General features: G+C 40.3%; 1 protein-coding gene across 1 annotated transcript in view; it reads left to right on the forward strand.

The window, feature by feature from the left end:
- LOC126191549 (iron-sulfur cluster co-chaperone protein HscB) overlaps positions 1–22,901 on the forward strand; it is a 41,064-nt gene extending 18,163 nt beyond the window's left edge. The window contains exons 3-4 of the mRNA XM_049932458.1: positions 15,955–16,152; positions 22,640–22,901. Of these exons, the coding sequence (XP_049788415.1) occupies positions 15,955–16,081 (127 nt within the window). The 3' untranslated portion in view covers positions 16,082–16,152; positions 22,640–22,901. The remainder of the gene's footprint in view (positions 1–15,954; positions 16,153–22,639) is intronic.
- Positions 22,902–23,495: the final 594 nt, after the last annotated feature.

Below are 23,495 nucleotides of genomic sequence, written 5' to 3' on the forward strand. Positions count from 1 at the left end.
CTTGAGGGTTAAAAGTCAGAATAATTTCTTATGTCTCACCAAACTTGAACTCCTGTGGTGGGTGTTAATTTGTTGACTGTATTCGCTATGATAATATAATCACTATGTTGTTCATAGTAGCTTATGTACAGGCCTATTTTATTATTCTTCTTTTGGCCTATTTGTGCATTGCCTCTATTTGATTCTATGTTGGGAATCCGATGCTCACCTGACTCGAAGTCTTGTTTTCTTGTCACCACACTTCACTAATTCCTGCAATATTATGAAAGGGATAGTTGCTACCCGCGATATAGTGGAGATGCTGAGTTCAAGATAGGCACAACAAAAAGACAGTCACAAAATAATATTTCAGCCAACAAGACTTTTTGTCAAAAATAGACAATAGACACATACACGACTACAGTCTCTGGGAGCTGAAGCCACACTGTGAGTAGCAGCAGTGCATGATGGGAGTGGAAACTGGGTGAGGGTAAGGAGGAGGCTGTTGTGGTGTGGGGGAGGGATACCAGGGTAGGGTTGGGGGATGGTAAAGTGTTGATGGCGAGTGTGCTGAGATGAGGTGAAGAGAGAGTAGGGCAGCTAGGTGCTGTTAGGAGGTTAGAGGGACAGCGATGGGGGGGGGGGGGGGGAGGTAGTTGAAAAGGAGAGAAGTAAAAAAGAATAGAGGGCTACGTAGTGCTAGAGTGCGAACAGTGCATGGGACAATGGCTAACAAAGGTTGCGGCCAGGAGGGTTACATGAACCTAAGATATACTGCAGGGAGAGTTCCCAATTGCACAATTCAGAAAAAGCTGGTGTTGGTGGGAAGTATCCATATGGCACATGCTGTGAAGCAATCTTTGAAATTAAAGACTGTTAATGTTGGACAGTATGCTCAGCAATGGGGTGGTTCAGTTGTTTCTTCGGACAGTTTGTCGATGGATGTTCATACGGACAAACAGCTTGTTGGTTGTCATGGCTGTGTACAATGCAGCACACTGGTTGTGGCTTAGCTCATATATCACATGACTGGTTTCACAGGTAGCCCTGCCTTTGATGGGTTAGGTGATCTTGTGACTGGACTGGAGTAGGTGGTGGTGGTTGGGAAGATGTATAGGACAGTGCTTTCCTCTTGGTGTATTACAGGGTTATGAGGCAAGGAGTTGGGAGCAGGAGTTGTGTAGGAATGGACGAGGATATTGTGTAGGTTTGATGGTTAGTGAAATACCACTATTGGAGGAGGGAGGAGGAATAATAGTGGGTAAGACATTCCGCATTTCGGATAGTTGAAACCCTGGCGAGAATGCGGTTCAGTTGCTCCAGTCCTGGCTGGTACTGAGTCAAGAGGCCAGATGATAAGACTTCAGAAGGTGGTGGGTGACTGTAGAGATATGCAAGTTTTTGTACAAGTTTGGGAGCAAGCAGGCAGAGAAAGCAAAGGATTTCAGAAGGCGGTGGGTGACTGTAGAGATAAGGCAAGTTTTTGTACAAATTTGGGAGCAAGCAGGCAGAGAAAGCAAAAATGCTGAAATTGACAAAGCTGTCAGAATGGCAGCAACAAAAGCATGAGCTGAGCTCAAAATTGTTTGACAACAAGCTGACTAATGACAATGAAATGGGTAGCTCAGCAAACATGGCAGATCTAAGTAATGTGACAATAAAACAAGAGATCGACGATTCATACCAGGGAAATACGGAACAGATGTTCTCATACCCATGAGATTGAAATGAGAACAGAAATAATAAAACCAGTAGTGAATCAGATGGGTGATGTGCAACTGGGCATTCTAAATGAATTGAAACAAGTGATATTAACAATGAATAATGGTTTGAAAAATTAAATATCTTTGTCAAGTCAGACATTGGATAATAAAAATAACTTCGTTGGCTCCAAAATTGGTGAACAGATAAAAACTCTGACCAAACAAACATACAATAAGAAAAGAAGAGAGCTAGATGGTAAATTGGACAGTAAAATGAAGGCTTTAAAGAAGTCTGTAAGTGATGAAATCAAAAAGCAAAGAGGAGAATTGTACGATGCATTTAGCAATAGCAATAGATCTTAACGCTATTCGTGAGGATTTAAAGACGAAGGTAGACTTGGAAATGAAAATAGTAAATCATCAGCAAGGAACAACTCATAGCGAACTAGATCTGTTTGTAAAAACTTTTAAAGGGCAGGTCATGAAAGTTCAAAACAAGACAAACACCAAATTCCAAGAAACCATATCTGCTATTAACACTGATGTGTAGGGTGAAACTCAGACGTTAGAAGTTAGCTGGAATCACAAACTTGTGGAATTTAAAAATAAAGAACTAGTGAGTTTGCTATCAGAAACTAATAAAACCAAAGAACAAATGAAAAACCATGATAATGTGAAAAATTTGGCAGCTGCATTTAGAGCAAGAGGAGCTTAATCCAGTCGTGCAAATTTCAAAATCAAAAAGTTCCATCCAAAAGGCAGAGGTCATCCTGTTATTTTTGTGGATGCATGCAGGGAAATAATCTCTTCAGCATTACCTGAAGAGGATCATATTAGAATTATGCAAAAAAATTAGTTCTGTTCCTAATATATATTAATGACTTGCCATTCTATATTTACGAAGATGCAAAGCTGGTACTTTTTACCAATGATACAAATATAGCTGGCCGGCCGGAGTGGCCGAGCGGTTAAAGGCGCTACAGTCTGGAACCGCACGACCGCTACGGTCGCAGGTTTGAATCCTGCCTCGGGCATGGATGTGTGTGATGTCCTTAGGTTAGTTAGGTTTAAGTAGCTCTACGTTCTAGGGGACTTATGACCACAGCAGTTGAGTCCCATAGTGCTCAGAGCCAACTAAATATAGCTATCACACCCAACAGACAAGAATTAACTGGTGAAATTGTAAACAATGTTCTTCAGAAAATCATTAAGTGGTTCTCTGCAAATGGGCTCTCATTAAACTTTGACAAAACACAGTACATACAGTTCCACACAGTAAATGGGATGACACCATTAATAAATATAGACTTCAATCAGAAATTGGTAGCTAAGGTAGAATATTCAAAATTTCTAGGTGTATGCATTGATGAGGGGTTGAACTGGAAAAAACACACTGAGGATCTGCTGAAACGTATGAGTTCAGGTACTTATGCTATTAGGGTCATTGCAAATTTTGGCGATATTCATCTCGGTGAATTAGCTTACCACGCCTATTATTTCAGAATAATTGCTGGAGCTCATCCAAGATCATCCTGCAGACACTTATTTAAAGAGCTAGAGATCTTCACTGTAGCCTCACTTATGAAATTTGTTATTAACAATCCAAACGAATTCAAAAGTAATGGCAGTGTACATGGCTACAACACTGGGAGAAAGGATGATCTTCACTACTCAAGGTTAAATCTAACTTTGGCTCAGAAGGGGTAAATTATGCTGCCACAAACGTCTTTGGTCACTTACCTAATAGCATCAAAAGTCAGACAGATAGCCATATAGCATTTAAAAGGAAATTAAAAGAATTTCTGAATGGCAACTCCTTCTTCTCATTAGATCAATTTTTGGATATAGTTAGTGGGTAATTTCCCAAACGCCCACAAAAAAATATTAAGTGTAATGTAATATTTTGTGTAATGTAATATCTTGTATAGACAACTTTTATTAACCTGACACATTCCACATCATTACGAAGTGTCTTATTCGTGATCTATGGAACAAGTACTAATCTAATCTAATCTAGTAGCTGGGTAGTCCACACTATGGACAGTTGCGGGACTTAAGAAGAGTTTTTAAATAAGTTTGAGGAGAAATACTGATCTGTATATAAACAGGATGAAGTATTACAGGAATTTATGCAAGCTTCTCCATGACAGCCAGGAAAGAAACAAACGTGAAATCGTACTAAGAGTACATAAGAGGCCAGATGTCAGAAAAGAGTATGTTAATGCTACTTTGCAGAAAATTACCATGTCTGCTGATTGATTAATAATTTTAAGAATAATAATTGCGATGGAAGTTTGCTTGTGCCATACGAGAGGCGCAACAATATGAATTCACCCAAGAGTGTGTGTCTCAGCTAATTTACGCACAGTGATGCACACTCCAGACAGTCAAGCTTATGATTTTTCATATACACAAAAAATCTGTAAAACACAATATTGGATTATTAGACAATAGTTCTTAGAGCCTTGAACTTATTTACCACCTCTTCATCTTTGAAGACAGTGTTACAGCATCCAGCTTTATCTGCTTAAATTTCTTGCATCTCCGAAGCATTACAGATATCTGCAATGCAGATAAATAAACTGAAATTAGTGACCAGTAAATGAAACTGACTTCGTACTATAAGAATTAATGTATTTCACATTATTAGTGAACTAAATGGAAATCAACGTCCACTCTCTCTCTCTCTCTCTCTCTCTCTCTCTCTCAAGGATGGGAAAAGACTGACAGTACAAAATTGATGAAACATCCAGTAGGATTTTTTTTTACAAACATAAGAAAATTCATATTCTTCATCTTTTCTCGCTGGCTCCACAGGCTTGATTGCTGCAGGGATATGGCATCTTCATCTTTGCTGCAAGCTATGTAGGCTTTTGCTCTTTTTCCAATAAAGTGCGCATACTCACGCACACCCAAATGCACAAAGCCTTAGCCATGCAGAAGTGTCAGTCCATTCTAAAGGCCTCACCTTTTGCCACACTCCCAAATTCAATCATGCAGGACTTGTTAAATACCTTCTCTCCTTCTCCCAGTCCCTACAGTGGAAGTACTTTTTTGCCACCAACCTTATCAATCAGACTCAACGAAAGACCAATGCTGAACCCTCCCTGACTCAATTCACTCCTCCATCCAATTGTGATCCACCCTCACTGCCCCCAAAGCACCCCCTGTTAACTTTCCAGAGTGTCTTAACCTTGAGTCCCCATCATTCCTCAAATCCCCCAACATACAAACTAACCTTACATCCACAGAAAGAGCCACAATCCATCATGTAAAAAGTGATCCCAACTTTATAATCCTACCTACTGAGAAGACTCCACCACTGTTGTTTTGAACTGCAAGGATTACCTGGCAGAAGGACTCTGCCAGCTGTCAAAGTCATCTACTGACAAACTCTGCCACAGTCATCCCATTTCAGAATCCAGCATCATCTCCACTCTCTCCTCAAATCCTTAGGCCCATCCGAGAAGCTCTCCCTGGTGTCCATCTCTCTCCTCATCCCAACCACTCCCCGCATTCCTACCTTCTGCATGCTTCGTAAAATCCATAACCCAAAACACCCAGGACACTCCATTGAGGCGGGTTACTGTGCCCCCACTGAGAGAATCTCTGCTCTTATAGACCAACACCTTCAGCCTATTACCGGCAACCTACCCCCCTATGCGTAGCGCTATTGATTAGGTAAAGACTAGTCAAGCAGTGGACCCGGTTTCGATTCCCACTGGTCACGATTTTTCCATCCCCATGAACCATGGACCTTGCTGTTGGTGGGGAGGCTTGCGTGCCTCAGCGATACAGATAGCCGTACCGTAGGTACAACCACAGTGGAGGGGTATCTGTTGAGAGGCCAGACAAACGTGTGGTTCCTGAAGAGGGGCAGCAGCCTTTTCAGTAGTTGCAAGGGCAACAGTCTGGATGAGTGACTGATCTGGCCTTGTAACAATGACCAAAACGGCCTTCCTGTGCTGGTACTGCGAACGGCTGAAAGCAAGGGGAAACTACGGCCGTAATTTTTTCCCGAGGGCATGCAGCTTTACTGTATGATTAAATGATGATGGCGTCCTCTTGGGTAAAATATTCCGGAGGTAGAATAGTCCCCCATTCGGATCTCCGGGCGGGTACTACTCAAGAGGATGTCGTTATCAGGAGAAAGAAAACTGGCGTTCTACGGATTGGAGCGTGGAATGTCAGATCCCTTAATCGGGCAGGTAGGTTAGAAAATTTAAAAAGGGAAATGGATAGGTTAAAGTTAGATATAGTGGGAATTAGTGAAGTTCGGTGGCAGGAGGAACAAGACTTCTGGTCAGGTCACTACAGGGTTATAAACACAAAGTCAAATAGGGGTAATGCAGGAGTAGGCTTAATAATGAATAGGAAAATAGGAACACGGGTAAGCTACTACAAACAGCATAGTGAATGCATTATTGTGGCCAAGATAGATACGAAGCCCACACCTACTACAGTAGTACAAGTTTATATGCCAACTAGCTCTGCAGATGACGAAGAAATTGAAGAAATGTATGATGAAAGAAAAGAAATTATTCAGATAGTGAAGGGAGACGAAAATTTAATAGTCATGGGTGACTGGAATTCGAGTGTAGGAAAAGGGAGAGAAGGAAACGTAGTAGGTGAATATGGATTGGGGCTAAGAAATGAAAGAGGAAGCCGCCTGGTAGAATTTTGCACAGAGCACAACTTAATCATAGCTAACACTTGGTTTAAGAATCATGATAGAAGGTTGTATACATGGAAGAACGCTGGAGATACTAAAAGGTATCAGATAGATTATATAATGGTAAGACAGAGATTTAAAACCTGGTTCCTTAAATTGTAAGACATTTCCAGGGGCAGATGTGGACTCTGACCACAATCTATTGGTTATGACCTGTAGATTAAAACTGAAGAAACTGCAAAAATGTGGGAATTTAAGGAGATGGGACCTGGATAAACTGAAAGAACCAGAGGTTGTACAGAGTTTCAGGAAGAGCATAAGGGAACAATTGACAGGAATGGGGGAAAGTAATACATTAGAAGAAGAATGGGTAGCTTTGAGGGATGAAGTAGTGAAGGCAGCAGAGGATCAAGTAGGTAAAAAGACGAGAGCTAGTAGAAATCCTTGGGTAACAGAAGAAATATTGAATTTAATTGATGAAAGGAGAAAATATAAAAATGCAGTAAATGAAGCAGGCAAAAAGGAATGCAAACGTCTCAAAAATGATATCGACAGGAAGTGCAAAATGGCTAAGCAGAGATGGCTAGAGGACAAATGCAAGGAAGTAGAGGCTTATCTCACTAGGGGTAAGATAGATACTGCGTACAGGAAAATTAAAGAGACCTTTGGAGATAAGAGAACCACTTGTATGAACATCAAGAGCTCAGATGGAAACCCAGTTCTAAGCAAAGAAGGGAAGGCAGAAAGGTGGAAGGAGTATATAGAGGGACTATAGAGGGGCGAAGTTCTTGAGGACAACATTACGGAAATGGAAGAGAATGTAGATGAAGATGAAATGGGAGATACGATACTGCGTGAAGAGTTTGACAGAGTACTGGAGTCTCTGAGCCGAAACAAGGCCCTGGGAGTAGACAGCATTCCATTAGTACTACTGACGGCCTTGGGAGAGCCAGTCCTGACAAAACTCTACCATCTGTTGAGCAAGATTTATGAGACAGGCGAAATACCCTCAGACTTCAAGAAGAATATAATAATTCCAATCCCAAAGAAAGCAGGTGTTGACAGATGTGAAAATTACCGAACTATCAGTTTAATAGTCACAGTTGCAAAATACTAACGCGAATTCTTTACAGACGAATGGAAAAACTAGTAGAAGCCTACCTCGGGGAAGATCAGTTTGGATTCCGTAGAAATACTGGAACACGTGAGGCAATACTGACCTTACGACTTATCTTAGAAGAAAGATTAAGGAAAGGCAAACCTACGTTTGTAGCATTTGTAGACTTAAAGAAAGCTTTTGACAATGTTGACTGGAATACTCTCTTTCAAATTCTAAAGGTGGCAAGGGTAAAATACAGGGAGCGAAAGGCTATTGACAATTTGTACAGAAACCAGATGGCAGTTATAAGAGTCGAGGGACATGAAAGGGAAGCAGTGGTTGGGAAGGGAGTAAGACAGGGTTGTAGCCTCTCCCCGATGTTATTCAATCTGTATATTCAGCAAGCAGTAAAGGAAACAAAAGAAAAATTTGGAGTAGGTATTAAAATCCATGGAGGAGAAATAAAAACTTTGAGGTTCGCCGATGACATTGTAATTCTGTCAGAGACAGCAAAGGACTTGGAAGAGCAGTTGAACGGAATGGATGGTGTCTTGAAGGGAGGATATAAGATGAACATGAACAAAAACAAAACGAGAATAATGGAATGTAGTCGAATTAAGTCTGGTGATGTTGAGGGTATTAGATTAGGAAATGAGACATTTAAAGTAGTAAAGGAGTTTTGCTATTTGGGGAGCAAAATAACTGATGATGATGGTCGAAGTAGAGAGGATATAAAATGTAGACTGGCAATGGCAAGGAAAGCGTTTCTGAAGATGAGAAATTTGTTAACATAGAGTATAGATTTAAGTGTCAGGAAGTCATTTCTGAAAGTATTTGTATGGAGTGTAGCCATGTATGGAAGCGAAACATGGACGGTAAATAGTTTGGACAAGAAGAGAATAGAAGCTTTCGAAATGTGGTGCTACAGAAGAATGCTGAAGCTTAGATGGGTAGATCACGTAACTAATGAGAAAGTATTGAATAGGATTGGGGAGAAGAGAAGTTTGTGGCACAACTTGACCAGAAGAAGGGATCGGTTGGTAGGACATGTTCTGAGGCATCAAGGGATCACGAATTTGGTATTGGAGGGCAGCATGGAGGGTAAAAATCGTCGGGGGAGATCAAGAGATGAATACACTAAGCAGATTCAGAAGGATGTAGGTTGCAGTAGGTACTGGGAGATGAAGAAGCTTGCACAGGATAGAGTAGCGTGGAGAGCTGCATCAAACCAGTCTCAGGACTGAAGACCACAACAACAACAACAACAACCCCCTTATATAAGAGATACCAACCATTTCCTCTATTGAGGTACCAAAATACGCACGCGCACCCCCCCCCCCCCCCCCCCCACACACACACACACACACACACACACACACACACACACAGTTCAAGCAATGCTCAATCACTACTGGATCCCTCTGCACAAGGCGTGATTCTGTGTTACATGAACCATTATTATAATCATAGAGGATGGCATATCATAGTGCTTAGGGTATAAACCTGTTGCGTATAAGGTTGAATGCTGGAATCTAATCAAAGAACTTTGATCATCATTTATATTCAGTTAATTGATTTAAATGTAATGTTTTAGTTCTAATGCTTTGTCGTGTCATTTTCATCACTGTATTGACTTTATTTGCTAATTTTTTTCTTTCCATCATTTTTCCCCCATTTGGAATCTGCTCATGTCGCCTATATCCGCAACCAAGTGCCAAACAGGACTGCTCATCAGATGGTAATGCGGCATACTATGTAGCCAGTGTGATAATAGTTTCACAGAAAAATTACATTTTGCTTTCACCATTGAAACTGAAATTTTGCTGCGGAAGAGGGCTACAAACTTAGTACTAAAATTTTCTGTCTTGTGTTTGCTTTTAGAGGTTAGCCTTAACCGCTGTGAACAAAGTGATTGTCAGTTTAGTTCTGCTGCAGATTGTTAATCGCTGTTTTCTCGGATACATTTAAAATTGTGAGGTCATGGTTAAGTTAGGACATGAGTTTAAATTTAGGGCTACAAAATGTGTTGTCTGCTGCAGTTCAGTCATTGGTCACTTCAAATCTGCTGTTGACAGAGCAGCTCTCATTTCCATCACACCTCGCAACAGGGACTTCCAACATTACTCTGCATTACACATTAACTGCATTTGTGAAGTGACACATCATGTTTGTGTCACCTGAGTGGTAGCGGCAGCAGGCCTGGCAACACTAAAGCAGAAAGTGACAGACGTTCACTATCAAGTAATTTTACTTGGTCTATAGCTCAACATCAGTTAGTGTATTCTTTTTTATACTTTTTTGTGTAAACTGGTTTTCAAGTGAGAAGTACTTAAGATCAAAGAGATACATGTTCTCAAATACCTGCCACTAGAAAGTGTATTAGTGCTCAAAACTAGTATTTCCCACGTGAGACATCTTTCAAGGCTAGAACAAGTTATATTTGTTGTCAGGGTAGTATTACAGCAGGGCTTCCCAACCTTTTCAGCTGGTGGATCCCTCCTTCAGTCGAAAATCCATGGCGGACTTCTAGTCTGTTCCCAATGAACCCCCCTCCCCCGAAGTATCAAGTCTTTGCTTTAGAGATGAATGAAAACAACTTGAAGGTCAAAAATCGACATAAAATAGGTAGTGCACGGACAAAGCAAGTTTAACATTTAATGATGTATGGGACCGCATACGTGCCAGCGAGTGCTGTGATTGGTCGACAAAGCTCGCTCTGCGCTTGCGTAAAAGGTTTCAGCGCATCTACTGCCGTGAGCCAGCGCACAAACGACCCCTGTATTGTTGCGAAACAATCGATCAGAGAAGCCGCATTCTCTGGCACTAAACTGTGTATGCGTTCTCACTTAGGAACCGCAAAGGCTGCTTGGGAATACGACCTGAAGTAAAAGTACACATTTTTTTCACACACAAAAAAAGTAGTGATGAATTTGATTTTCACATTTTTATTCAATAATTTTACTCATTATTTTACACGATTTGGTGAAGGGTGGCCACGGACCCCCTAGAAAGAGCCGGCGGACCCCTAAGGGGCCCGCAGACCACACGTTGGGAAGCCCTAATCAAATACAGTCCAACCCATCAGCTTTAACAAGTGCCACTTTCAACCAATATGGTGATTATGACAACATAAAATGGTACATATTTTAACTGTAAAAGTATTGGGATGTTCTTGCTATTAATGTCTTCAAATATATTAAAAAAGATGAAGCATAGACCAAATAGAGAAATATTATAGAATGTGTGTAATAAAAAAAGTAAATAAATAAGTAAAAATACACAGTGGCCATTCATTCATTGAGTTTCCCAAGTTGCAAGCAGTCACCTTCCAACACAACCAACAATGATCCACCTGTATCAGTGACTGGTTCGACCTGCCAATTACGTTAAGGTGCAAACTTGCACTTTGAACTTCCTGTTTCTAGGCTACTTGCTTTGTGCTACATTCCTCTAGTACCCAAACACATTTTGCTGCTTCAGTCCTGGTATTTAGGTACGGTGTTTGTTTAAATGCATTATTTATTCAGTTAGGAAAATGACACTGAATTTCCATTATTGCACTTAATTGCAAGGTGTTCATGAACTTGTTCTTGGTGTGAACATGATGTGGCTTACATTCAGAGAAATAGTATTAACAGGATTTGAAAGGTTTATACCAGATAAATTAATAAGAGAGAGAACTAATCCCCCATGGTACACTAAACAGGTCAGAACACTATTGCAGAAGCAACGAAAAATATGCCAAATGTAGACATTCTTTTAAACATTGCTCAAATTTTTGACAGATTTCAGTTTCCACAACAAAACTCTACCTGGATATCTGGCAGGGGGAAAAAATAAATAAAATAAATCAGGTCATATATGAAGTGCACTAGCAGTAAGATACATTCAATACTTTCACTGCACAGCAGTGATGGTACTGTTACCAATGACAGTGCCACTAAACCGGAGTTACTAAATGTGGTTTTCCAAAATTCCTTTACCGAAGAGGATGAAGTAATTGTTCAACAATTTGAACCAAGAATGGCTGCCTTTATGAGTAATTTAGAAGATATCCTCAGTGCAGTGAAGCAATTTAATTCAGTTAATAAAGGCAAGTCCAATTGGCACAAGTCATGGGATAGCGATACGCACAAATACAGATGGTGGTAGTATCACCTATGCAAGGTATAAAAGGACAGTACATTGGGGGAGCTATTATTTGTACTCAGGAGATTCATGTGAAAGGGTTTCCAACATGATTATGACTATATGACAACAATTAAGACTTCAAACGTGGAATAGTAGTTGGAGGTTGATGCAAGGGACATTCCATTTCAGAAATTGTTATGAAATTCAATATTGTGAGATCCACAGTTGTCAAGAGTATGCCAAGAACATCAAATCAGGCATTACCTCTCACTACAGGCAATGCATTGGCCAACAGCCTTCACTTAACAACTGAGACCAGTGGCATTTGTGTATAATTGTCTGTGCTAACATACAAGCAACATCGTGTGAGATAACCACAGAAACAAACATAGGATGTACAACGAACATGTGTGTTAGGACAGTGAAGTGAAATTTGGCATTTTCTAACAGCACGACAATGCCTGCACCACATCTTCTGGGCTCATGACCATATTGGTTGGACACTGGAAAACTGTGGCCTGGTCAGATGAGCCCTGATTTCAGTTGGTATGGTTTGAATGTGGTGCAGGCCCCATGAAGCCACGCACCAAAGTTGTCAACAAGGCACTGTGCAAACTGGAAGTGGCCTCATAATGGTGTGGGTTGTTGTTTACATTGAATGGACTGGGTCCTCTGGTGTAACTGGGTTTGTTTCTGCGCTTATCTCACACAATGTTGCTTGTATGTTAGCACAGACAATTATATGCAAATGCCACTGGTCTCAGTTGTTAAGTGAAGGCTGTTGGCCACTGCATTGCCTGTAGTGAGAGGTAATGCCTGATTTGATGTTCTTGGCATACTCTTGACAACAGTGGATCTCACAATATTGAATTTAGTAACAATTTCTGAAATGGAATGTCCCTTGCATCTAGCTCCAACTACTATTCCACGTTTGAAGCCTTAATTATTAGTTGACTGGGAATTGTTATGGTTGGCTACTTGAAGACCATTCTTATTTGTGTACTTCATATTCCAAAATAACAATGTCACTGGGTCCCAATTGCTTGCGATTGGTTTGAAGAACATGCTGGATAATTGGAGCAAATGATTTAACCACCCAGATCCCCCGATGTTGAACACTTAGGGACATAATTGAGAGGTCAGTTCGTGCACAAACTCCCGCACCAGCAACACTTTTCCAAAGCATGGCTTAGCATTTCCGCAGGGGACTTCCTGCGACTTGGAGCCCATGCCACATCGAGTTGCCGCACTATGCTGGGCAAAAGGTGGTCTGACAAGATATTAGGAGGTATCCCATGAGTTTGGTCACCTCAGTTTGTACTAGTTATGTTCCTTTCAGAGTATGCTGATATAACAGCTTCATCCTTAGCAGTCATACACAACTGCTCGCTTTATGAAAGATCCATGCCTGAAAAGTTACACTGGTCACACCAACACCCAAGAAAGGAAATGAATCTTCCACTGAATTCTGGACCCATATCACTGACTTTGATTTGCAGTAGAATTTTGGAATATGTACTGTGTTCGAACGCCATGAATTACCTCTAAGAAAACAATCTACTTACAATCAGTAATCACGGATTCAGAGAATATTGCTCTTGTGAAACACAAATAGCTTTTTATTCACACGAAGTAATTTGTGCTATCAACAGGGGATCTCAAATTGAATATAGATTTCCAGAACTCTTTTGACAATGTTCCTCACAAGGGACTTCAAATCAAATTCTGTGCTTATGGAATACCATCTCAGTATTGTGACTGGATTAGCGATTTCCTCTTGGAAAGATCATATCGTATATAATAATATATGCAACGTCTTCAAGTAAAGCAGAAGTGATGATATCTGGTGTTTCCCAGGGAAGTATTATTCTTAACCTACAGAATGATTATTAAACTTTCAAACCACTGTAGAAATAAGGGGGAAAACATGTGGCAGAAGAAAAATAAATAGTTACAAACTGTAGCAATCGATGGCGCAGTAAGCATCAAAATTTAATAGCGGTAGACTACAAATGGCAAATGAATCGTACAATGCCTAAGGTGTACGTTTGATGTTAAACAAACTGTACTATTCAGTGTGCATGGGTGTACAGGTGTGTGATACTGTTAGTTACGTAAGCCCATCCACCACGGCAAGGTCATATCACATCGGATGGGAAAATCAGTTTTTAATTGTCCTGAGGCCAAAAAACTGAATAAAAAGGATCAATCAAAATCAAATCGGATTATTAATTTCTGTATGACTTGCAACAAGTTGAAATTGAGAAACAGCATGTTCCACAACTGATCGAAGTTTTTCCAGAGTCACGTTCAGAATGTTGCGCGATGCATACCTTCAATGCAGCTAAGTTTGTAATCGGAATACTGAGCACATCATCTTTCAGAGAGCCCCACAACCAGAAGTCGCACAGATTAAGATCAGGTGATCGGGACGGCCAGGTTGCTGGGAAATGGCTGCTGATAATTCTAGCATTTCCGAAATGTCGCTTCAGCAGCTGCTTAACTGGATTTGCAATGTGCAGAGGTGTGCCCTCTTGGATAAAAATGATCCCATCCACACTGTTGGAGAGCTGGAATGACCTGGTTTCACAAGACACTCGTAGCGCTTACCAGTGATGGTACAGATAACAGCACCGGAAGCACCTGTCGTCACTTCAATAAGAATATGGCCCTATGATAAATGATGCTGTAAACCCGCATCACACAGTGGCCTTTTTCAGGATAAGTGGTACTGGGTGATTTGTGTGTGGATTTTCCGTCGTCAATATTCGACAATTCTGTGTACTGACATATCCTGTCAGATGGAAGTGGGCTTCATCTGTCCACAAAATCTTCCACGGCCAATCATTGTCCAGTTCCATGTGAGCAAGAAATTCTAAAGCAAAGATCTTGCTTGCTGGCAGGTAAACAGGAAGCATCTCGTGCACACGGGTAATTTTGAACGGATAGTAAAAAAGGATGTTTCATAGGATTTTAAGCACCATACTCATGGGTATGTCCAATGTTCAGGCAATTCTCCGTGCACTACATGTTTGCATACAACCACTCGTCTCCTCCTGCTTTGCTGTGGCCACAGCTTCCACTGACGTCGAATCAATTTGGTTCCTCCCTGTACCAGGTTGCAGACCAAAAGAACCCATCTTTTCGAATTTCCGAATCATTTTCTCCAGACCCATGGTAGTTATCAGACCAGTGCCTTTTTTCAAACCCTTCAGTGTCCGGAACATCTGCAGAGCAACATGTGCACAGTCATAATTCTTGTAATACAGTTTTACAAGCAGAGTGTGATCCTGCATTGAGACAGTCATGATGAACGTCGCAGACGTGAAAGGAGGAAAAGCTGTGTACTTGGCTTGTTTATGCCAACTTCAATGAGTCATGCGCGTGACAGGTGTTTTCATTTACGTTTGGCATCTATTGATCAGTTTCTGCACTATTCTTTTTTTTCCCCCCATACAGTTCCCCCCCCCCCCCCCCCCCCCCCCCCCCCTCTCCAATAATATTCCGTTGCAGTTTGACGTTATTCTGACCAGTGGTGTTATTTCTACATTTTGAAAGTTTAACTTGTTTATATACGGGGTGATTATAATTCAATTTAGGACAAATCTGAGTATCCCCTTTCGATTGTTTGCAGAGGATGCTGTCATTGACTGTCTAGTACAAGAGATACCAAAATTTTCCTCTGATGGAACTGTTTGAGAGTGCTGGTACTTCGATGTATTTGATGGAACACCTGGTTTATTTTGAAGGCTAATAAATTTTTAAAAAATGAACTTGTTTTATTCTGTGATTACTTCAATTTTAAATCTTAACTAATAACAAAGCAATAATAAAATTTTAAAAAGCCATGTTGTTAATAGTTTTTCTGTGAGGACGTAATTCACTTTTCACAAACCCCAGTATTCCATGGAACACAGTATGGGAAATCCTGGTCTAGTAAAGCCATCAGAAGATCAGAACCAATCTTGAGAGCTCTAAAAGCAGTCTGTTATATGATCAACCCCCAAATTAAAAGGTGTAAATACGTAGGAACTACAATTATGAACAGCTTAAATTGGAATGGTCACATAGAAAATGTTGACTGCTAGGCGTCATTTGTGAATTGCGTCATAGTCAAATAGAAGTTGAAAGTTTCCATGCCCTACTGTGTGTATTACTGTAATAATTTTTTTCTCTTTTTTATCCTTCAACTGGCACCAATGAAACAACTTATGGATTATTTGGCAAAGATTCAGTTTTTTGGCAGTTAAGTTTGTGCTTTCTATGTAATGAATTTCTCACCTTCCATTTTAAACTTTCATGTTTTTTGCAATGTAAATAAACATCATAATTAGGTTCTCAGTATTTCAACTGAGAAATTTTGTTTACAGAGATTTATCAAGTTCATTTGCTGAAGGAGACATGGAGAAAGCAAAGCGCATCCTTGTGAGAATGAAATATTATTCGACAGCAGAATCTAAAATAAAGGAAAAAAGGCAAGAATTCGGTTATGAATGACTGATATGAGTTATTTGAAATCTTGGTATTAAAACAGCCAGTAATAAATATCAGCTCTTCCTGTTGTGAAGGTAAGCCATTTAGAAAATAAGAATTTTGTTGTACTGAAACAACTTCAAAAATCACAGAGATAACAATCCTATTTGTATTGTATCATTTGAAATGTCTGTTTAATGAGGTTTTCCTCCTAATGTAATATGAAGAATGTGTTATACCTATTTTGCCATCTTACATCAAAATGTGTAGATTGAGAATTTTCATTGTGATAGTTTCTGTCTATTGGTACCCTGAAATGTCACTATGACTTGTAAAATGGACCTGAAATCCTGGTAGAAGTGTGCAACTGTAATTAGAGTAACTATGAACATGATTTTAAAAACGTTGGCAAGTCGTGTAAGTAATACAGATCCTGATGGTATAGAATCCTTTATTGTGCTTTTGACTTGCCTCAGGCCAAGCTCACCATCAGATGACCTGGCAACAAATAATAATGAGAAATGCAAATAATGGTACTGTACAATACAGATTTACCTAGAAATGGGGTTATATAAACCTCTAATGAAATTAATAAATTGTACTCAGTTTTGAAGAATGTAACTACATACCATTGAAAATAACCAATTTTTCACAGTATAATGTTACTGGGTAGATAAAAAAAAATCTACTCACCAAAGGGCGACAGGAGAACACACACGTAAAAGAGTAACTTGTGCAAGCTTTTGGAGCCAGTGACTCCTCCTCCTGGCAGGATGGTTGAAGGGGAAGAAGAGGTATGAAGGAAAAGGACTGGAGAGGTTTAGGAAAAAAGGTAGATTCTGAAAAAGTCACCCCAAACCGCAGGTCAGGTAGACTTAACGGACGGGATCAGAAGGAAAAACTGATTGTTGGGGACTACATCGGATGAGATTTGAAAACCTTAGAGCTTTAAGGTGCAAGGCACTGTAATATGCAAGGCAGATATTATTGCAAAAACATTGTACATGAGTTCATAAGAGTGAAAAAGCTTAAGTGCATTGTATATAACAGAGGTGGGAGGGTGGTTGTGGTGAAACAGACATGTCGGAAAATGAAGGAAGGAGTAGTTATTCTGAAGACATGCCAAGAATGAAGAAATTAATTTAAACCAGGGCCAGGTGGATGGCAAGAACCACAGACATGTAGTGCTAGTTCCCACCTGCAGAGTTCTGAGAAACTCGTGTCTGGGGGAAGAATCCAGATGGCGTGTGTGGTGAAACAGGCACCAAGGTCACAACTGTCACATTGTAGAGCATTCTCTGCAACAGGATATTGTGTGTTGCTGGAGTACATCCTCTGCCTATGCCCATTCATCAGTAACTGATAACTCGGAGGTAGTCATGGCGATGTAAAAGGCTGAACAAAGTTTACGTGACAGCTGGTATAGTATGTTTTATTGGTAGTGCACACATCAAAAAAAGTTTTGCGTCACCCTGGTTCCCAGAACTCCTGAATATCCATTAGGATTAAGTTTTCTTTTGTTACGTGTATACAGTACAAGTGGAGAAGTAGAGTCATTAACACATTTACCAAACTCTTTATTAGCAATTTCAAACATGTGATAGGTACGATACGAAATTATATCTCTATCATTAAAACTTTCTAGTCCAGGTACACTTGGAACTCCGCTACCACCTCTTACTATGGCAATGGTGAACCATACATTCCCATGAGAAAAAGTATCGTTTATGTCCAAACTAAAATTAAGAGTACATCCAAGAAACACACATGGTCCATCAACGAGCGCATTCGCTGTAACTCTCTTCACTGGAATGCGATTTTTCTTGTCGCCTGTAGTTGTTGTTAGTTCAATATTTTCTATATTTTTGTAAACTGTTGTGCGATGACGGGGCCATTATCTCCTGTAAGACATGTTGGCGGCGTTCAATGCAGTTGCCTGTGCAGCAGCAAGACAGAGACTGAGCGTAGCACGAGAGCGCACTCGCTTATATAGAGTGGGAAGACACTGACCTTAGATAAGGACATAGAGTTTTCGCAGTGGCCAGCAGAACATTATCCCGGACGCGCACACTAGCACATACTAGGTGTGCGTGTCCCGCTGGCGCGCCGGCAACGCCAAGAGATAAGAGTGTGTACATAACAAAACTGTTGCAACCTTGAGCCCCCGGTCCCCTAACTAACAACTACAGGCGACAAGAAAAATCACAGTCCAGTGAAGAGTGTTGCAGCAAATGCACTTGTTGATGGACCATGTGTGTTTCTTGGATGTACTCTTAATTTTAGTTTGGACATAAATGATACTTTTTATCATGGGGATGGATGGTTCACCATTGCCATAGTAAGAAATGGTATCGGAGTTCCAAGTGTACCTGGACTAGAAAGTTTTAATGATGGAGATATAATTTCGTATCGTACCTATCACATGTTTGAAATTGCTAATAAAGACTTTGGTAAATCTGTTTATGACTCTACTTCTCCACTTGTACTGTATACACGTAACAAAAGAAAACTTAATCCTAATGAATCTGTATTTATTTGGATAAAAGGTAAAGGTGTATGTGAATATGTAAAATTTGTTGGTGATTGTACTTTATATTTCCATAAATAAAGATCTGTAGCGTCAGCCACTAACCGGGCCATGGGAATGTGGATATTGTATCACAGACACAGGCCCTTTGACTGTTCAGAGATGTCACTAAACCTGCCCAAAGATGTAAACAAACATGCATGAGCAGAGCCTATTAGACGGAGGGGGTCCGACAGCCGATCAGTTCCAGTCATTCCTTCAGGAAGTACGTGTTGTTTGTAGTTCAACCATGCCTAGACAGTCAATACTGCAGTTTGATTGCATCCACATTGTTACTTTGTGCCAGGAAGGGTTCTCAACAAGGGAAGTGTCCAGGCGTCTCAGAGTGAACCAAAGCAATGTTGTTCGGACATGGAGGAGATACAGAGAGTGAGTTCCTGTCGATGTCATGCCTTGCTCAGGCCGCCCAAGGGCTACTACTGCAGTGGATGACCGCCACCTACGGATTATGGCTCACAGGAACCCTGACAGCAATGCCACTGTGTTTAATAATTCTTTTCGTGCAACCACAGGACGTCGTTTTACGACTCAAACTGTGTGCAATAGGTTGCATGATGCGCAACTTCACTCCCGACGTCCATGGCAAGGTCCGTCTTTGCATTCACGACACCAAGCAGCGCGGTACAGATGGGTCCAACAACATACCGAATGGACCGTTCGGGATTGGCATCACATTCTCTTCACCGATGAGTGTTGCATATGTGTTCCATGGGCATGTGGATATTGTATCACAATTGGATATTGTATGACAATCGTCGGAGATGTGTTTGGAGGCAACCCTGTCAGGCTGAACGCCTTAGACACACTGTCCAGCGAGTGCAGCAAGGTGGAGGTTCGCTGATGTGGGGCTGATGTATGCCGCTGGTGGTCCTGGAAGGCGCAGCAATGGCTGTACGATACGTGAATGCCATCTTCTGACAGATAGTGCAACCATATCGTAAGCATATTGGCAAGGCATTCATCTTTATGGACGACAATTCGTGCCCCCCATCATGCACATCTTGTGAATGATTTCCTTCATGATAACATTGCTTGACTAGAGTAGCCAGCATGTCTCCAGACATTATCCCTATAGAACATGCCTGGGATAGATTGAAAAGGGCTGTTGACGGATGACATGACCCACCAACCACTCTGAGGGATCTATGCCAAATCGCCATTGAGGAGTGGGACAATCGGGACCAACAGTGCCCTGACGAACTTATTAATAGTATGCTACAATGTATACAGGTATGCATCAATGCGAGAGGTCGTGCTACTGGGTATTAGAGGTACTGGTGTGTACAACGATCTTGACCACCACCTCTGAAGGTCTTGCTGTATGGTGGTACAACATGCAATGTGTGGTTTTCACGAGCAATAAAAACGGCGGAAATGATGTTTATGTTTATCTCTATTCCAACTTTCTGTACAGTTTCCGGTACTCTTGGAACCAAGGTGCTGCAAAACTTTGTTTTGCCAGTGGTATAGGTGGTGGTAGGAGGTGGTATAGGTGGTGGTAGAATGGTGCATAGGCAAGTCTTGCAACGAGGACAGACACAGGGGTAGGAGCCACAGGTTCGAGAGATAAGCGCAAAAGTGTAGTGATACAGCCCGTTCCTTGAATGGGAGGTAAAACGTCCCTAAATACATATTCGGAGAAAAGGTGTTTGTGGCTGAGTACTTAATAAGTGGTAAGGAGTTTTAAATTGTAGATGCTGGTACCAAGCTAACAATCCAGTGACTGTATGGAAGTGGATAGTAGTCAGAAGACACTACCTGCTGAGGTGGGGATAGGAGTTCCATAGGATGGACAGTGAGGAAGAAAGAGCTTCAAGAAATCTAAGAACATGAAATGTCAAAGATAATAAGTGTATTGCAATTGTTAAATATCAAGTTGAATATCAGATCTATTATGTATGTAGTACTGAAGGCCAGCTACACACATGTCTGCATTACATCTACAAACAACAGTACCTTTTCCTCGAATGTCAATGCTGTATGAGAGGGAATGTTTGACATGGAAAGGTTGCTGTTGTTTCCATGTCAAACATACTACATTGGCATTCAAAGCAAACATATTTGTTTGGATGTAGATTCTTTACAGCAATACACTACCATTTTCACCTCAGTCTTCACCGGATGAATTACTCCACCAGTCTAGTTCCAAAGCAGATTTTCCCTGCCATCACATCCAATCCTAGTACTGCTAATCTGTCAAGTCGGAGCACACCAATTCTCACTCAGTATTATACTGGTCTTGAATGTATTAATCAGCTACTTCAACAAAGCAATGACTTTCTGAAATCAAGCCCAGAAATTAGATCCATTCTGTTTGAGATTTTGTCCACTACACGTAGTATAGTTATCAGACCCTATGCTCCTTCTGCACACATGGCTCCTACCCATGCCACTGTCCCCAGTGCAACAATCAGTCTTTCCTTTTCATTCTGTCCGTTAAGTTTCCCCTGACCTGCAGTTCTGTGTGATTTTTCTGATATCCACCCCTTTTCCTGAACTTCTCCAGTCCTTTTCCCTTCACCCCTTGTGTCAGGAGGAGGAGCCACTGACTCCTAAAGCTTGCATAAGTATAACCTTTTATGTGTGTGTTCTCCTGCTGCAGCTTGGCGAGTAGACTTTTTATCTATCCAATTACATTATAAGTACATACCATCTGAGATTATATGCATTGTCAGGCACATTGAATAATGTCTGTAAGTGTCAAGCAAAACTTGTGCTGTTGTATACAAGAAGTAGGCTGTAGACCTAACCAGTAGCTGACTACAGTTAGTGTCAAGGCACTGCTAAAGGTGCAATAACTAAGCTCATATTGATAGAGTGCAGCACTTCTGATGACATTTAAAATTAAAATGCTACTGTAAAATGAAAGCTCAGTCAGCACTAATGTGCAAGATCAGCTGTAAACCAAGTATAGCACAAGACATTAGACTTAAAATGTCAATAGAACCGGATTCGCTATGATTTGTTTGTAAGTCATATTGCAAATGTAAAGATGACTTGTAACAGTAAGTTTGTTTTGTGAAACCTGCACTCTTGCATTGTGTTTTACTTTCAGCTTTGCTGGTAAAAACAAAATATTTATTTTAATTAACTCGGTGTTGATATGAAATGCTTTCTACTGAAATTATCAACAAATCATACATACCGAATGTGATTCTAAGTGACATTGTTGTAAATGTAATGCCTTGTACTACTATTATAATGGTTGTACATTTGACATAGCATATTAGGGTTGATTGAGCGTTTATTATTTTAAAGTAACATTTTGTTTTAAACATCAAAAGTGCTGCTCTCTAGTGATATGAGCTTACACTATGGCTCCATTAGTGGTGTCTTCACACTGTAACTGTAGTCAGCTATTGGTTAGGTTTACTTCTTGCATACTACAGCATATGTTCTGCTTGACATTTGTACGGATATTATTCAACATTGTTGTCGGTGCATATGATCTTAAATGGTATGTACTTACATTCTTCAAAATTGTGTACAATTAATTTCATTAGAGATTTATATAACCTCATTTCTTTGGTAAAGCTGTATTGTATAGCGTTATTTGCATTTCTCTTTATTATTTGTTACCAGGTTATCCAATGATGGGCTATGCCTGAAATGCATTGTGAGTACCATAAAGGATTCAATATCATCTTAATGTGTATTATTTACGCAACTTACTAGCATTTTTAAATTCAGTTTCATAGTCACTATGACTGGCAGGAGTTGGGTGAAGACCAAGGGCAAAGGGAAGTGTTAATTTAGTGTATAATAACTCATTTTGCAAATGTATTTGCAAATGATAGTTTTCAGTGTGGATAACAAATTTTGCTCATATATGTTGTCCGCTATTTAATAGCTTCAAAGCTTAAATTGCCCATACTTTTGAAATTATTCAAAATTTCATACTAATTTGTGTTTTGGCCAAACCAGTTAAAATATGGTAGCAAATAGACATTCCTCTTCTATGCCAAAAATTTTAATTGTGCTTTTTTTTGTTGCAGTACTCACTGCTACAGCAGCAACTAGTACACTTAGAAGACTGTAGATCTCCACAATGAAAGAAAGGATAACCTGATATTCATGCATTATAATTGCCATGCAAATAAGAATCGGGAAATGGCTGAAGGCATATTTTGTATTTCTCAGTTGTGAATCTGTTATTTAATAGATGCCGCCAGCAGATTTGTCCAGAAAAGCGGTGCATATTATCTTTCCCATTTCTTGATTTTTGTAAAGTTTTGTATCTGAGAAAATAAAAATATTTTGTCCTATACAGTTGTCTGAAAGTTTCTTTAATAAGCAGTCTGCCTCACTTTCTAAAGTGACACGACACACATTGGAGTGGTGTTTCCTGCATGTTGTTTAGGATTGATTCAGTTAGCAGAATAGTTCCCTCATCATCCATTGCACAGTGTGACAATGAAATTTGTCACACAACAAAAATATGTGGTGATTACAGAGTTACGTTCCCTGATGCCATGGTGAAACCCATTATCCTCTAAACTTTCTTCTGGAAACACAATTTTATCTGCTTATCTATGTTCTTTATGTTGTTGCAGCACTTATCACAGTTGTTATTTTAGGAATATTATTACTTGGGGAAGGGGGGGGGGGGGGTAAAGGAAAGATGCAGTTGTCCGTCTACTATCTCACTGTGAGATCAAACAGTATTGATTCTTGATGTGTGTGCATTCACTGACATGAAGAATATTGTTTGTACATGATCACGTTACTTCCACTCAGCGATGGCTTGCAAGTGTGTGGCAAGGATACTACTAAGTCTGACATCTGTCAAACTCTTGGGCAACACAGAAGAGTTGTTTCTCATTGCTTCCATGGAACCCATCCATCTATGTC

Source organism: Schistocerca cancellata, chromosome 6 (genome assembly GCF_023864275.1).
Source record: "Schistocerca cancellata isolate TAMUIC-IGC-003103 chromosome 6, iqSchCanc2.1, whole genome shotgun sequence".
In the NCBI taxonomy this organism is placed as follows: domain Eukaryota; kingdom Metazoa; phylum Arthropoda; class Insecta; order Orthoptera; family Acrididae; genus Schistocerca; species Schistocerca cancellata.